The following is a 16,485-nucleotide window of genomic DNA, read 5'->3' as shown; positions in this document are numbered from 1 at the left end:
AGTATGTCCTTATTATCTGAAAAGGTTTCATGAAATTCTGTTGTGTGGTTTGAGAGGAGTTGCGATGACAAACTGTTGCAGTAGTACATTAAAGTAAATAAGTTCAAAGGGGCTTAATTCCTAGAAAACGAATTGAATCGTAATTTCCTGTCGATATGCACAACTACATAGTATGTCCTTATTATCTAAAAAGGTTTCATGAAATTCTGTTGTGTGGTTTGAGAGGAGTTGCGATGACAAGAAACAGAACTGACGGACTGACGGGTCAAACACATTATACCCTCCGCAACTCGTTGCATGGGGTATAAATATGATGATGGATAGCTGTTTAACCTCCAGTGGCAAATTAATTGCATATTCAGGACAAGAACATGTTAATGTCTTTTTGAAAATTTACCCTGCTTTGTACATTGTTGTACTAGACTGAAACACAGATCCAGGTTTTTAAAATGCTAGTTAACATTTAGGTCACAGTGTGTAGGAAGACTTGCCACCCTACCAAGACATACTATTCGGACTCAGAGGCGACCAGTCTTTACTCTTACTCCTTAATGCTGCCTGCTTCTAAAGCAAAGAAGCAGCAAATACCAGTTTTAAAGTCTTCTGTTTGATCTAGCTGGGCTTTGAACCCAGGACCTCCAGCACTACAGGCGAACATGCTACCATGAGACCACTGAGGTGGTGTATATAATATGCATGAAACAACTATATGTGTACAAAATGTACTTTATCCACACCATATGTTCATGCGTCTGTCAGAAATTGTTTAATGTGTGCAATAAATACTAGTTTCAATGCACCACAATGTGCCAGTCCCAAATCAGCTAGGAACTTTCTTTAAGCTAGGCCAAAAATAAATAATTGTTTGTTTCCCCAAACCCGACCCTATCAAGTCAGGTGTGGGTAGGTAGGTAGGTAAATTATTTTATTTTTTTGGTAAATTTGTTTTTTTTGGTACTTGTAAATAGGAAATTACAAACCATCATTATAGGGCAGTATTTTAAATTCTAGGGTGTATCAAGCTATCAGTTTCTTCATGTGAGATATATTAAATAAAACTCTATGTATAATTTGAAATAATTTATTTAATTGGGTTTCTCTTGGGTGGTAATTTTCCAATAATGACACAGTCTCTGCAAACTGGTAGAACAATACGATGTGTTTTAATGGCATCTTGGTCCTTTGTTGCCCCCACAGCTGCACAGATATCGGGCTGTGCCAGGGTAGAGGCATAATACATAAATTCCACATGTGTATTACAGTCTATCTGTAGGCACACATTCACCACGCCTTCAAGAGCATCACCTGAAATAAAAGAACAACAGGGATCTTTAATAAATAAAAAATAATATCCTAGAGTACTTTGTATATATATATTGGGAATTTTCAAAGAATAAAATGTCTAAAATACTGAGCCTTCTGTTTATTATCTTAAGCAGTATAATCTGTCAGAAATCTGTCCAAGTTCAATGTCAGAGAGTGTACTACTAGAATGAGGATTATACCGTTCATTGAAGTATGCAATTTTCCACTGAAAGAAGGATTTAAACATTGAAACCATATCAAACACTGAATAACTCAATGGAACATGCATATAAAATACAATCAACTGAGAGTGTATGAACATTTTATTGTATGTTAAATGTGGAACTTTCATTCAATGTTGGTTCACAAAATCATGCTATGCAAGACCATGTTATTATATATTAAAAGTGATAAGAAAATCTTTTGGGAATACTATAAAAGCAAACCTTCAGGTGTGATAACAGATCCCAACAGTAGTCGTACTTGGTTAGCAGTCTGTCGAATGCTCTGGATTCTCGAACAGTTAGAGACTTTTTTGCAGAAAAGCAGCAAATACCAATTTTAAAGCCTTTGGTTAAGTGACTCCGTAGGGAATCGAAGCCACCGTACTCGAGGCGAGCACGCTACCATTGTGGCAGCCTTCTTTTTAGAGAAGTATGGGCTGTCTGCTTTTACGAGACTAGTGTGGAGTGGTCTGCTTTTATTAGGGACCAAATGATTAATTTAAATCAATTGCTATCAGGCCTCGGGTCAAATTAGTAAGGGCATAAGGAAATCATTAGGGAATTTAGGTTAAGGGTTTGAAAATTTGCAAGAAAACAAGAAAAAGAATGCAAACAAAGGTGGGGAGACTCTCCTTATCTTAAAAAAGTCTACCTTTGCTTGCAAGAAATAGATGTTGGGACGGTCACTTATTATGCATACCTGTAAACTTGTTAATAGCTTCTTCTTTTCGCTTAGGAAGTTTGTTGACAGCTTGACTGGCTCCCATCATTTTGTCAAAGGTATTGACAATATTTGAGGAGGAGGCTTCTTTTTCTGTTGAGGTCCCATCAATGTCAATGCAAAATTTCAAAAACTTAAAGTCTTTATTAAAGTCTAGTGCCAGTTTCATGTCATCACCGTAGTGTGGACTAAATATTTCTGTAGAACCACTTTTTTCAGAAATGGATACACGGATGTGTTTTTGTCAAGAGCATCCTCCTCCTCTTCAGTCAATTCTAAATCGGCTATCACGTCCTCACATATGTCTTCAAATATTTCCTTCTTCGAAAATCTGCGCAACACATTTGTTACCAAGTCTTTCTTAAAGTTTCCAGCCGAATAAACGGCAACAGAAACCGACAGAACAGCGTCCATGTTCTGACATTTAAATGTATGAACAATCTAGAGAATATCGTAAAGACCCGAGACCACGTGGAAGAAGAAAGCCAAGTCGCGTCATCAAGGCGTTTTCAACTTTGCCGATTAGAAAGGCGCTTTGAAGAACAGCGTCTCCTTCTTATGTCTTATGTATTTGACTCCTCCATTTCATAGGAGCACCGCACCACCACATGAATTTCGATAAAAAAAATTTCTACACAAAATCGGCAATAAAATTATTCCGGTCGCGGCGATTTTTCCAGGTCGGTCGGGATTGGGGAAACAAACAATATTTTATTTTAGGCCCTATTTTTTTAAAAGTTTTCTCCCCTTTTGGTCATGTTAGTATTGGAGATAATGACAGATCATTTTGAGTCTTTGTCTTTTCACAACTTTTTTAGGCCTACAGATTAGGTTTAAGATAATTTGTAGCTTGACACAATTTAAAGACACTCTTCTTGAAGACCCTATATGAAGAGTCTTTTGAATTTTTATGTAAATGTAGTTTGGATTGATGCTCACTAACATATACCTTTATATGCCTAAAAGGAAAAATAATTGCAAATAAATAAAATATGACAGTCATGAATGAAACAGCAAACCAGTGACTAGTTTTGGGAACTTTCTATGCCTGTGGACTGCTGGATAAATTATACAGCATATAAAGGTAGTCATTTTCTACATAAATCCGGCGTGACTTGTTCTTGGTATTTTTGTTGGGTACAATGTAGCTGTGTAACAGACGTAACGTCACAGTACCCAAATTGCACCTATTTAGAAAAAATAGCAGTGAAAATCTTACAAGTTTTCTAAGGGACTAAACAATTTATGTTTTTTTATCATTTGACATTATGCATGACTTATAAATAGGTAAATATATTTAAATATTCACAGAACGTTAACAGTATATATTACTGGAATTTGGAAAAAGTAAAATCTATGAAAACCTCGCCATGCGACGTCCATAAAGAGTAATCTTTTAAAAATGAGCAAATACAATATGTTACAGGCATCCATTTCTTAAAAAATGAATAGAAAGCATGGACTATTGTCAAATTGTTCTAAATATTCAAAGAAATAGTACAAAACATCAGTTATTAGATTTTTACGGACGTGAATTTAAGCATGAATGCAATTTGGGTACTTCTCATTACAGAATCATGTGTCGTTTGGAGGTCAGTTCAAACCAATTTTTCTATGATTCAATATGGATTAAAAATTAAATTGGTGGGACTATATAGTAAATAAGGATACATCTACAAAATAAACATAAAATGGAAACTTTTGTCTGGATCATAAAAAATCGTAGATGAAAAAACTGTCAAAATAGGTGCAATTTGGGTACCCCCACGTTATACACATACATGTAGCTTTATAGCTTACTGTTCGGTGTGAGCCAAGGCTCCGTGTTGAAGACCGTACTGTGACCTATAATGGTTTACTTTAATAAATTTTGACTTGGATGGAGAGTTGTCTCATTGGCACTCATACCACATCTTCTTATATCTATCTATGCCATACAACTAATACGTTATCTATCCCAGCAAAGGTCATTTTCTAGGACAAACTATATTCACAATAATTTATAACTTGTATGTTTTGAGAAAATACTATAGTAAAGAAAGTAGTTTTGTGTGGATTTTTGTACAATTTGTACAGAATACAAGCCTTTCTTTTGATGTGACATTGCCTAAATTTGCAATAATTTAGATGTTTTTACATTTACAAAGTCACTGTTTTGCTCAGCCATGTGGACAAATAAAATCCTGAAAATGCTTTCCACTGCAAATAAAACTTCGGTCGTTAAAAGCGTTTTGCTGAACAAAAAAAAAGTTCTACATTGCGCAAGTGCTCAAAATCGACTTCCTTAGAAGCAGCTGGTACCCTGACGCAAAATAATTCTCTTCCAACTTCATTTTTAGAATCATATGGTAAGATATTTCGTTTATAAATGATTTTCGCATGTTAAAAAATACCCTTGAGATGTTTATTCCTGTTTAATGACAACATTATCGTTTTCCACTTGCTTCAAATAGCTTCTTGCGATATTTATTTCCGTGAGGCGGCAAATTCAAAACAGGAAAAAGAAGTGTCTCACTAATAAATAAAACAAAAAAAGCGTCAAGAAGCGACAAAAAGAAATAATTAAGCGACCAAAAGAATAATTTAGCGACAAGAAAACTTATTTAGCGACAAGAAATCTGATAATAAATTCTTTAAAATAAATATGTAGATACATAAATAAAATATAGAAACAGTAAACATGGTAAAGTGTTTTTTTTTAATATACATGTATTTTATTATACATAAATAGAAGAAAATAATCATTTGTTCAAGAAAAAGATTTTTTTTTATAAAGAATATGTTTACAGCATAGTGTATAAATGAATGAATCAATATTTATGTAGAGTGTTTTGTTTATGTTTGTGTGTATGTTTGGAGGGGGTCATTTTCATTCTTTAATTTTTAATGTCATTTTTTTCTCAGTTTTATGGACAATTAGTATAATCAGATGATTAAAGAATGAAACATACTTTGAAATAAAAAAAAAACACTAAAAATTAGAGACATATGTACTATACAATTTCTATGTCATTTGGTCTCTTGTGGAGAGTTGTCTCATTAGCAATCATACATGTACCACATCTTCTTATTTATATATATAAATTGTACCATGTATACATGTCTCTGCTAAAAATTATCTTAGCTACATTTGTACTTAGCTACAAAACTGTAATGTATGACTAAATAAATAAAATATAAAGTGCTACAAAATACAACAAAATTTCAAACTTTATGAAACAACACATAATCAATTGACTAATCCATTGACTTTTTCTATAAATTTATTGTTTTAATAGTATAATTTAATTTCTTGTCACCAAATTTGTCTTCTAGTCGCTCATTTTCTTTTTCTTGTCGCTAATTAGTGAGACTGGAAAAGAACATTCACACCAATAAAGTCTTTTGTTTTTCAAAATTAAGCATTTCAAACAGATTTCATGTCATTTTTATGTTTCAATGGATTTAAACTCTCTCACATAATGTAAATGAGTTCAGTCTGCATGAACAGGTCATGGAGGTTGTGAGCAGGAATCCATGTCAACAGATTATATTGGTGTCAAGGGTTGATATGAGTGTGATATCAAAAAGCCATATGATATTCTCAATGTATTGCATCTTCATTCACAGTACCATAACAAACAAAAAACATTAGTATCAACTATTCCAATAATACTTTCAATATCTTGATATCCATTTTTGATTTCTTCCTCCATAAAATCTTAATTATTAAAGATACATTTTCCAACCTTTTAAACATTGTTAAATCCTATTTGGAAAAATTCTGAAAAGTTTAAAAAATTTAAGCAAACGAGGTATAAATTATCATTTTGGGACACTGATTTATATGGGAAATTAAAGCCTTGGTCAATATTGCACAAACTCAATCAAACACTTGTATGAAACTACATTTTCACTGTTTAAAAATTTTTAAGGACAATTTGCAAGAAGTACAGGAGCCTGAATTTAAAGGCCTAAATGTGTTCATTCATTTTGGCCATTCTAAAAAGGATTTAGAGATTCCTGTGTCTTGTTCTAAAAAGCCACAACCACCAAATGTGTATATATATATATATATATATATATATAAGTATAATATAATTATTTCTGTTACTGCATCTTACATTAATTTGTAGGATCCTTTACAATAGATAATTCAGTTGATCTGTAACAATTCCATCTTCATGCCTTATATATCATGTACTGTGTTACGACCCTAGATAAAAACTGCAGAAGAAAGGTAACACCCGGCCACTGAAAGCTTTATAATTATAGAGCCTAGGTGGTCAAGTGGTCTAGCGCGTCGGGCATAGTGCAAGGTGATTTGGTGCCACGATATCTCAGTAGCATCAATTCGAATCCCGGCCAAGGAAGAACAAAAAATTTTCTCCCGCAAATTTACAGATCTAACATTGTTGGGCTGTTGTTTAGACGAATTATATATATATATATATACATGTATAAAACTGTACTATGAAGCACAGTGAGCACAAAAAGTAAACATGTTACCCAAGCAAGAAAAAAAAATAGAAGCAATAAAAGGACGAATTATCAGTAAATCACAAAGAAATAATCAAATATAAGATTGATCTATAGCTTACAAAACAGAAATAGAATGCATGTAATACATGTAAGTTAAATTAAATCAACATGATATGTTGAAAAAAAAAAGTGCTTTCTTCATTTATATACAGTAATTTTAAAACTCTTTCAAGACCTGGAATTGGTTACTTGTATGATCTCCTTGGAGAAAATGAGACACAACAGAACTCATATCCATGATATCAGTTATATTTTCTAAACCTTTTTTTTCTTATGAGGTAGAAAAATATAAATGAGAGTCTGAAAAAGGTTTACAGAGTAGAGGATAACGATCTGTTGAGCAAAACAAATTAAGAGAAAAATGGGTTTAAAAAAAAAGAATACAGAATTCAAATAATGGGGTAAAAAAATATAATTATGAGGACTAGAGGAAATGGTCTAAAAAAAAAACAGGAATGAAAACCCCTCCAGATCCTCTTAAATTCAATGTTATAGTGTTATTTTCATTAAGTGACAAAATATCATGCATGCTTAATGAATGTGTGAAACTGGCCACTGGAATAGACATTGAATGCTCTAAGAATTGAAATATACATGTATATATACATTGTAATGTACAGTTTGTTATTATCACAAAAGAAAGGTAAAAGGCAACATGACAAATGCATTTTTATATCAAATGTAAAATGTAAATGAACAACATATATATGTGCATGTTGTTCATTAACTATCCTATATTCAAACTCTATCATTCTAAATTCAAATTTTATGTGTATGTTTTTTTCTTGCCTTCGAAGAAAGTCACAATATGTGAGACAATATATCTGGGGGTGGCGGTGTGAGATATTTGTATAATGCTTTATATTCTAGAAGGTAGAGGTGGATGCTTCATACCTTGTTTGTGGATACCTTATGTTTCAAAGTTTCCGTCTGTCATATATTCATTTTCCTTGACCAAGCAACCACTTGAAAAAAAATAAAGTTTTGTGATGTGAATTTATCACTTATTATGAGAAATAGGATATAACTGTATTTGTTATATGGGTTCCTGTCAACGTCTTCATGTCTGTCAGACAGGGTTCAACTCACTTCCACCTCTTTTCATGGATGAGTGATCAAGGTTAAAGTTACGTGTTTAGGTCAGTTTCTCAGATACTATAAGTAGGTCAACTATATGTGGTGTATGGAATGGTTTGTAGGGTACATGTCAACCTGGCTGGTTTCATCTGACCTTGACCTCATTTTCATGGTTCATTGGTCAATCTATTTTTTGTCGAGCCTGCGACTTTTGTCGCAGAAAGCTTGACATAGGGAAAGTGATCCTACGGCGGCGGCGGCGTTATTAAAAGCTTTATATTTTAGAAGGTGGAAGGTCTGGATGCTTCATACTTTGTATATGGATGCCTCATGTTACGAAGTTTCCGTCAGTCACATGTCCAATGTCCTTGACCTCATTTTCATGGTTCAGTGACTACTTGAAAAAAAAGTTCAGATTTTTTGTAATGTTAAATTCTTTCTTATTATAAGTAATAGGATAACTATATTTGGTATGTGCGTACCTTGCAAGGTCCTCTTGCCCGTCAGACAGTTTTCACTTGACCTCAACCTCATTTCATGGATCAGTGAACAAGGTTAAGTTTTGGTGGTCAAGTCCATATCTCAGATACTATAAGCAATAGGTCTAGTATATTCGGTGTATGGAAGGACTGTAAGGTGTACATGTCCAACTGGCAGGTGTAATCTGACCTTGACCTCATTTTCATGGTTCAGTGGTTATAGTTAAGTTTTTGTGTTTTGGTCTGTTTTTCTTATACTGTATGCAATAGGTCTACTATATTTGGTGTATGGAATGATTGTAAGGTGTACATGTCTAGCGGGCAGGTGTCATCTGACCTTGACCTCATTTTCATGGTTCAGTGGTCAAAGTTAAGTTTTTGAGTTTTGGTCTTTTTTTCTAATACAATATGCAATAGTTCAACTATATTTGGTGTATGGAAATATTTTATGATCTATTTGTCAGTCACGCAGGTTTTATTTGACCTTGACCTCATTTTCAAGGTTCATTGCTCAGTGTTAAGTTTTTGTGTTTTGGTCTGTTTTTCTTAAACTATAAGCAATAGGTCAACTATATTTGCTGTATGGAAGAATTGTTAGCTGTACATGCCTGCCTAGCATGGTTCATCTGACCTTGACCTCATTTTCATGGTTCATTGGTCAATGTTTAGTTTACTTGGTTAATGTTAAGTTTATGTGACAGTTGTAATAAAGCTTTATATTTAGGACTATCAACATAATATCAATGATTAGTAAAGAAGGCGAGACATTTCAGCGTGTGCACTCTTGTTGTGTTTTGGTCTGTTTTTAATTACCATAATCAAAAGGTCAACTATATTTGGTGTATGGAATAATTGTAAGGTGTACATGTCTGTCTGACAGGATTGATCTGACCTTGACCTCATTATGGATCTTTAAATATGTTAAGTTTATGTGATGCTTGTAGTAAAACCTTTATCTTTAAAACTTTCTCAACACAAAATCAATAATCAGTAAAGCAGGTGAGACACAACTGTGCAGACTATGCACTCTTGTTAACAATAATTAGTAGTCTTTCTAATTACAAATATACATGTACATTGTATTTGACCTTGAAAGCTGGTCAGAAAGTGGATTTTTTTTAGCAAAAAACATTTTTTGTTATAGTCTTTATAAATTTATATGAAGTACTAGCCCCAAAAATATATATGTTAACATAATAAAAAGAGAAAGTCACTTAGAAGTTATATTGCTATTTTTAAACTATTTTTTTTTTATGTGTAACCAATATCATACATTGTAATACATGTACATGTACTAAATCTGGACACTGAATAATTGAAAATGGGTTTTGGGGTAGAATTTGAGCTTTAATGATCCTCTCTGCCTAATAAAGTTTTTCATTGCAATTAAACTATGCATAGTTAAAGAAAAAAAAATGAGTTTATACACAAAAAAGTACATATGTCTGCCAGAAAAAAAATATTTGTTTTTAATCAAATGTTACAATATCATTAAAACAACTTATTATACTATTAAAGTCATTATCTTTTACAATGTACCTGACCTGTTAAATTTGATATCATGTATGCTATTGTACCGTTTTAATTACAGTCCTGAAGAACCATTTTAACTACTTAGTTGTTAACAAAGTGTGTGTTTCTTTAAATTCTTAGTTCAAGAACAAATAAGGTCAATTAGTATATTTATGCCCAGAGATTGGGTGTACATGTAGTATATAAACAGGAGGATACCCAGTTGAAATTAAATTTTTTTATTTATTTTTATTTTATTTTATGTTTCATCATGTTCATATAAAAATTTCATTTTTATATTAGTTTATTCAAGGATTTGTATAGTGATACTATACAAATCCTTGGTTTATTTTATTTATTTTTATATTCTTTACTTTTTTTTATTTTTTTTATTAACTAATTCATCAATTTATTTATTCATTTAGTTATTTAAATTTTTACTCTATATTATTTTTTAATAATTTTTTTTTTTTGTCATTCTAAATTATATCAATTACCATATGGTAAAAATTAAATTATTTAATGCCCAAAAAGGCGCAAGCCAGGGCCGACCGTGCAAGGGCTGTATAGCCAGTCAAGGTCGTTAAAAACTTCCATTTGTTGTTGAAATTAAACCAAAAAAATGGAACTCTTTATTAGAGAAGGTCAAAAAGGCCAAGTTGGTATATTTGAATTGTTTACATCTGTTTCTATGGGCTTTAAAAGCTTAATAAAGGCGCAAAATTTAGGATTGTATGCATCTTATATACATGTTTTTACTAAAAATGGGCAATGATTTCATGGAAAAGAAAAAAGTTGAGTACACCTTTTTATGTTCAGGCATGTGTGAGTTGACTATTTTTTCTTGAAAACGTATAAAGCAAAAAAAAATGATACATTATCTCGCTTCAGATTCTATTATTTTTATGCATTTAGGCTACAGGTTAATATAATAAGATTAAAAATTCACTACTAAAAAAATGAAATATATGGGTCAAGTGAAATACTTTTCTAATTAGTCATTACAAAATAGTAGGAATGTTTACATTGTAAATAACAAATTTTCAATAAAAGCGCTTGACAACAGACTTTACAAGTGGATCTTGAAAATGCATAACTTCAAAAAAACTTCATTTTTTGTGTGTGTTTTCTAGGGTTGTTTGTCTTCGACCTCTGAAATTTTTTAGTCTGCTCTTCCACGAAACATTAAATTAGAATTTTTTTAAATGTTTTTGATCCTTTGAAAATTTCCCCTGACAACCGATCAGACAATAGTTTTAAGTTGACTAGCTAAAGGCATACAATTACATTTAATGATGCTCAATAGCTAGAAGATATATTTGTCTTTTAAAATACAACTGGCATATATATAAGGATCGTAATGATGCTATGTGGATAAATTTATTGGTTTTCAAGAGTTAAATTCACAGTGCGTCATCCTTACAATGGCTTCCATTTTTACAATTGTAAAATTTAGGCGGCGTAATGGGGAGATAATTTTGACGAAGTAGAATCCTGACTGTAAAGGGATTAGTACAGTCTTTTAAAATGTAGCAATTTCAGTCTAATTACCATTTTAATTTTAAAATCTTTGTTTTCATGTTTAACCCATAGACTGAACCCTGGAGATTGAATATATTGAAAAGATTTTTTTTTTTTTAGCATTTATTCTTGACCAAAATCATTGTAATTCCCTGTCTATTGTCATTTTATTCATAAAGCATACAGAGACTTGGGAAACATCATTCATGTCAATTATCACAGGTATTTTCTGGTGTATTACTGTCATCAAGGGGTCCATCTTTAAAAAGACTTCATATCCTAAACATAACTGCCTCAATTTTAGTCTTGAAAATTGCACATTCTACCATTGGATTATTTTTCTATAGTATTATCAGTTTAATTGTCACATTCAAACCTTCTTTATGATTGCAAAAGGGAAATGTATGGGTATTCAGTTCAAAACTTAAAATAAGATATTTTTATAATTATAATTTATATATATTTATAAACATGGAAAAATAACCGTATTATCAATTATTATGCAATTTTTTAAAATTTGTGAAAATAAGAAACACAAATGGTTAGGTATTTATTGGTTTTAAATGAGTAACCATTTGGTCATAATGTACAAATTGACTTGTATACCCAATAAAACCATTTAATTGGTTCCAGCCATGCATGTTTTGCTATAATTACTGTTACAAATTTGAACTTACATTGACTTAGGAAAAGGTAATTGTTATCCAACATAAAAGGATTACTAATGGTAATGTTTATCCCCCCTTGGTCTCAGATAAATACATGTATAAAACACAATGACCTGAGGTCATCCACCTTTGTATATTGATGTGGAACAATTTGACCAGAGCTCGATTTATCCCCTTTGTTTAGCATGTGCAGGACAACTTTTTACAAAATTACTTCTGGTCATTCCCTTTGTTGTTTAGGATGAGTATACATGTATAACAATAACCAAATGTCATCCTCCTTCCTATAGCATGTATAACAATATCCAAATGTCATCCTCCTTCCTATAGCATGTATAACAATAACCAAATGAAATGTCATCCTCCTTCCTATAGCATGTAAAACAATAGCCAAATGTCATCCTCCTTCCTATAGCATGTATATATAGGCATTCCTCAATGTTGTATAAGAAGAGAATAAACCAATGACCAGAGGTCATCTTGGCATGCCTAGAATAAGGACATGTATAAACCCCCTTTTTATATTAATATATAACACAATGACCTGAGGTCATCCCAATTGTATAGGAAAATAATAACCCAATGATCCTACATGAAGGTCCTTTTGTTTGGGATAATTTGTATAAACCCCCTCAAATATATAAGTAGAACACAATTTACCTCAGGTCATTGTAATCTACAATAATATGGGTTTTCTATACGGAATTATCAAACACAAAAGAGCATAACCTCAGGTCATAATGTAATCTACAATAATATGGATTTTCTATATGGAATTATCAAAGACAAAAGAGCATAACCTCAAGTCATAATGTAATCTACAATAATATGGGTTTTCTACATGGAATTATCAAAGACAAAAGAGCATAACCTCAGGTCATAATGTAATTTACAATAATATGGGTTTTCTACAGGGAATTATCAAAGACAAAAGAGCATAACCTCAGGTCATAATGTAATCTACAATGATATGGGTTTTCTACATGGAATTATCAAAGACAAAAGAGCATAACCTCAGTTCATAATGTAATCTACAATAATATGGGTTTTCTATATGGAATTATCAAAGACAAAAGAGCATAACCTCATGATCAGGTCATTATAATCTACAATACTTTTGGTTTTCTATATGGAATTATCAAAAACAAAAAAGCATAACCTCAAGTCATAATGCAATCAACAATAATATGGGTTTTCTATATGGAATTATCAAAGACAAAAGAGCATAACCTCAGGTCATTATAATCTACAATAATATGGGTTTTCTATATGGAATTATCAAAGACAAAAGAGCATAACCCCAGGTTGTTATAATCTATAAATAATATGGGTTTTCTACATGGAATTATCAAAGACAAAAGAGCATAACCTCAGGTCATTGTAATCTACAATAATATGGGTTTTCTACATGGAATTATCAAAGACAAAAGAGCATATTAACCTCAGGTCATTATAATCTATAATAATATGGGTTTTCTACATGGAATTAACAAAGACAAAAGAGCATATTAACCTCAGGTCATTATATTCTACAATAATATGGGTTTTCTACATGGAATAATCAAAGACAAAAGAGCATAACCTCAGGTCATTATAATCTACAATAATATGGGTTTTCTATATGGAATTATCAAAGACAAAAGAGCATAACCTCAGGTCATATTGTAATCTACAATAATATGGGTTTTCTACATGGAATTATCAAAGACAAAAGAGCATAACCTCAGGTCATTATGATCTACAATAATATGGATATTCTACATGGAATTATCAAAGACAAAAGAGAATATTGACCTCAAGTTCATTGTGTTTTACTTATCATATTATACAAATGGAAATAATATCAGGTCATTTTGTTAAACTCATACATGCTAAATAAAGGAGGTGACTAAGGGTCATTTGTGTTCTACTATACAAAGGGGATGACCTAGGTTCATTAGTGTTCTACTTTACAAAGGGGATGACCTAGGTTCATTTGTGTTCTACTATACAAAGGGGATGACCTAGGTTCATAGTGTTCTACTATACAAAGGGAATGACCTAGGTTCTTTAGTGTTCTTCTATACAAAGGGGATGACCTAGGTTCGTTAGTGTTCTACTATACAAAGGGGATGACCTAGGTTCATTAGTGTTCTACTATACAAAGGGGATGACCTATATAGCTAGGTTCATTAGTGTTCACTATACAAAGGGGATGACCTAGGTTCATTAGTGTTCTAATCTACAAAGGGGATGACCTAGGTTCATTAGTGTTCTACTATACAAAGGGGATGACCTAGGTTCGTTAGTGTTCTACTGTACAAAGGGGATGACCTAGGTTCATTTGTGTTCTACTGTACAAAGGGGACGACCTAAGTTCATTAGTGTTCTACTCTACAATGGGATGACCTAGGTTCATTAGTGTTCTACTATACAAAGGGGATGACCTAGGTTCGTTAGTGTTCTACTCTACAAAGGGGATGACCTAAGTTCATTAGTGTTCTACTATACAAAGGGGATGACCTAGGTTCATTAGTGTTCTACTATACAAAGGCAGTGTCATTAGTGTTCTACTTTAATATAAAAGGGGGTGAACACAGGTTATTGTGTCATACTCATTCTATACAACAAAAGGATATTACCTCTGGATATTTGGTAAAACTCATTATACATGTACATGCCAAACAAAAGGAGATGATCTCTGGATGATGTGTTGTACATTAATATACACAGGGGATGATCTCAGGTCAATCATTGTGTTTCATACATATACATATCCTAGGCAAGGTTAAACTAGTTGTTAACATGCTATACAAAGTGGATGACCTTAGGTCATAGTGTTCTACAATAATATACAAAGGGGATAATTTCAGGTCATCATGTTTTAGACATATACTTATTTGATACTTATCCCTTTTTCATATTTTTCGAAATTGTAATAGAAAGTAAAGCAATACTTGAAAGACTCACTTAATATGTTAATGGTGTAGATATAAAAAGTAGATGTGGTTATAATGATTGCCAATGAGACAACTCTCCACCAGAGACCAAATGACATAGAAGTTAACAGGTCAACATTTACCGTTACCATTTACCCATCCATTCAAAACAACCAAGTACCTTATCATTTTTCCCCGTTTAAAACAGCTTAGATACTGATATTGACAATAACATAGATAGATAAAATGAGGATGCCTGAATGGATAAAGAACGGGCTTGTATAGAAACTAGAATCAAGAAAATTAAACCATTGTGTAATAATATAAAGATTAAAGAACTCAATTTACGAAATGGAAGCTTAAGCACATCCTATGCTCTTGCAGTCATAGGTTTACACCTATCTCTTATTACAAATGTTTAATCTTCTTCTCAGACTGTTTGTTGTTTGCTTTTCCCCTCAACTTAAATGGATAACTCCGCCTATGTCAAAAGGTGACTCCTCTTTTCATATTACTTATTAAACAGAACTGAGCGAGTAGCAGTTTTCATAATCGTCGAACATTTAATTATTAAAAGCTGACTATCTCTTGAATATTTGACGGTAAAAACGAAAGTAGAATTACCAAACGTATTTGGGCTAAAGATCGTACTTGTAGACATATACTCTCCGACAATGCTTGTTGATGAATGACCTTACCCAGACGATGCACCAAATTTAAAATCTCCGGTAGTCAGACTATCATAGGTTTGATAGCTGTATCAAAATGCCTATGTGGCTCTAGTGGTAACCACTGATTAAGTGGATTAAGATGTCGTTAATGTGTGAGCGTTTTGTTTTTGTTCGTGATGGAAGATGGACAGGGCCAATTTCCCTGTATTTATTTCTCTAGCAGGGCCATTGCCAAACGGTTATCACTTCTTTACTCGAATTCACGTTCTTCCATCTTCATAGATGTACTTTATGGTTCTGACAACAATATATCATGTTGTCAAAATTAAAATTCCTTTAAGTGTAACTGTTAGGTTTCTGATTTATTTTGACAAATATTTGTCTCCTACAAATGTCCTACTATATATGAATGCTCAACAGGCGATGGCATCCAGCGTACCATTTTCATCGATCATCGAATGTAATAATTATGAGCAAAAGCCTATGTGTCAAATAGGAGTTCAGTATACATTACTTGTTATCTGATTTTAGATTAATTAACATTTGCTGTCTTTTGCATTGTATGTATATGTAACCTTGTCTAACAACATTGGCCTCATGTGACATCTGATATGTGTTTATGTACCATAGAATAAAACCGGTATCACCCCAAAGGTACCACGGATATAGAAATTGGGCCCATTTTCCTTTATCCGAGGAGCCACCTCAGTGGCATTTAGGATGAAAAATGTTGACCTGCATTTTTTTTTTAGTTGTAATCTCTGTCCTGCCTTTTTATTTTTCACTCTATTCGGTCCTTCCTTTTTTTTTTAGTTTATCCTGACTTTTTTTACATAAATTGTCATCCTGCCTTTTTTTTTACTCATAA

General features: G+C 32.4%; 2 protein-coding genes across 2 annotated transcripts in view; one reads left to right on the top strand and one right to left on the bottom strand.

The window, feature by feature from the left end:
* Positions 1-835: 835 nt before the first annotated feature.
* On the bottom strand, positions 836-2,987 carry LOC127734054 (uncharacterized). The gene is made up of 2 exons (XM_052243623.1): positions 2,230-2,987; positions 836-1,305 (listed from the first exon to the last, which is right to left on the bottom strand). The coding sequence occupies exons 1-2, from the start codon at positions 2,417-2,419 to the stop codon at positions 1,082-1,084; spliced, it is 414 nt and encodes a 137-aa protein (XP_052099583.1). The 5' UTR covers positions 2,420-2,987; the 3' UTR covers positions 836-1,081.
* Positions 2,988-4,533: 1,546 nt separating this feature from the next.
* Positions 4,534-16,485, top strand: part of LOC127734051 (sodium channel protein 1 brain-like) — a 111,688-nt gene continuing 99,736 nt past the window's right edge. Inside the window, exon 1 of the mRNA XM_052243603.1 lies at positions 4,534-4,598. The gene's annotated coding sequence lies outside the window, so the exon portion shown is untranslated. The remainder of the gene's footprint in view (positions 4,599-16,485) is intronic.

This window comes from Mytilus californianus, unplaced genomic scaffold, assembly GCF_021869535.1.
Source record: "Mytilus californianus isolate M0D057914Y unplaced genomic scaffold, xbMytCali1.0.p SCAF_3, whole genome shotgun sequence".
Taxonomy (NCBI): domain Eukaryota; kingdom Metazoa; phylum Mollusca; class Bivalvia; order Mytilida; family Mytilidae; genus Mytilus; species Mytilus californianus.
The sequence above is the reverse complement of the archived record's forward strand: the minus strand, read 5'-3'. Positions and strand labels throughout refer to the sequence as shown.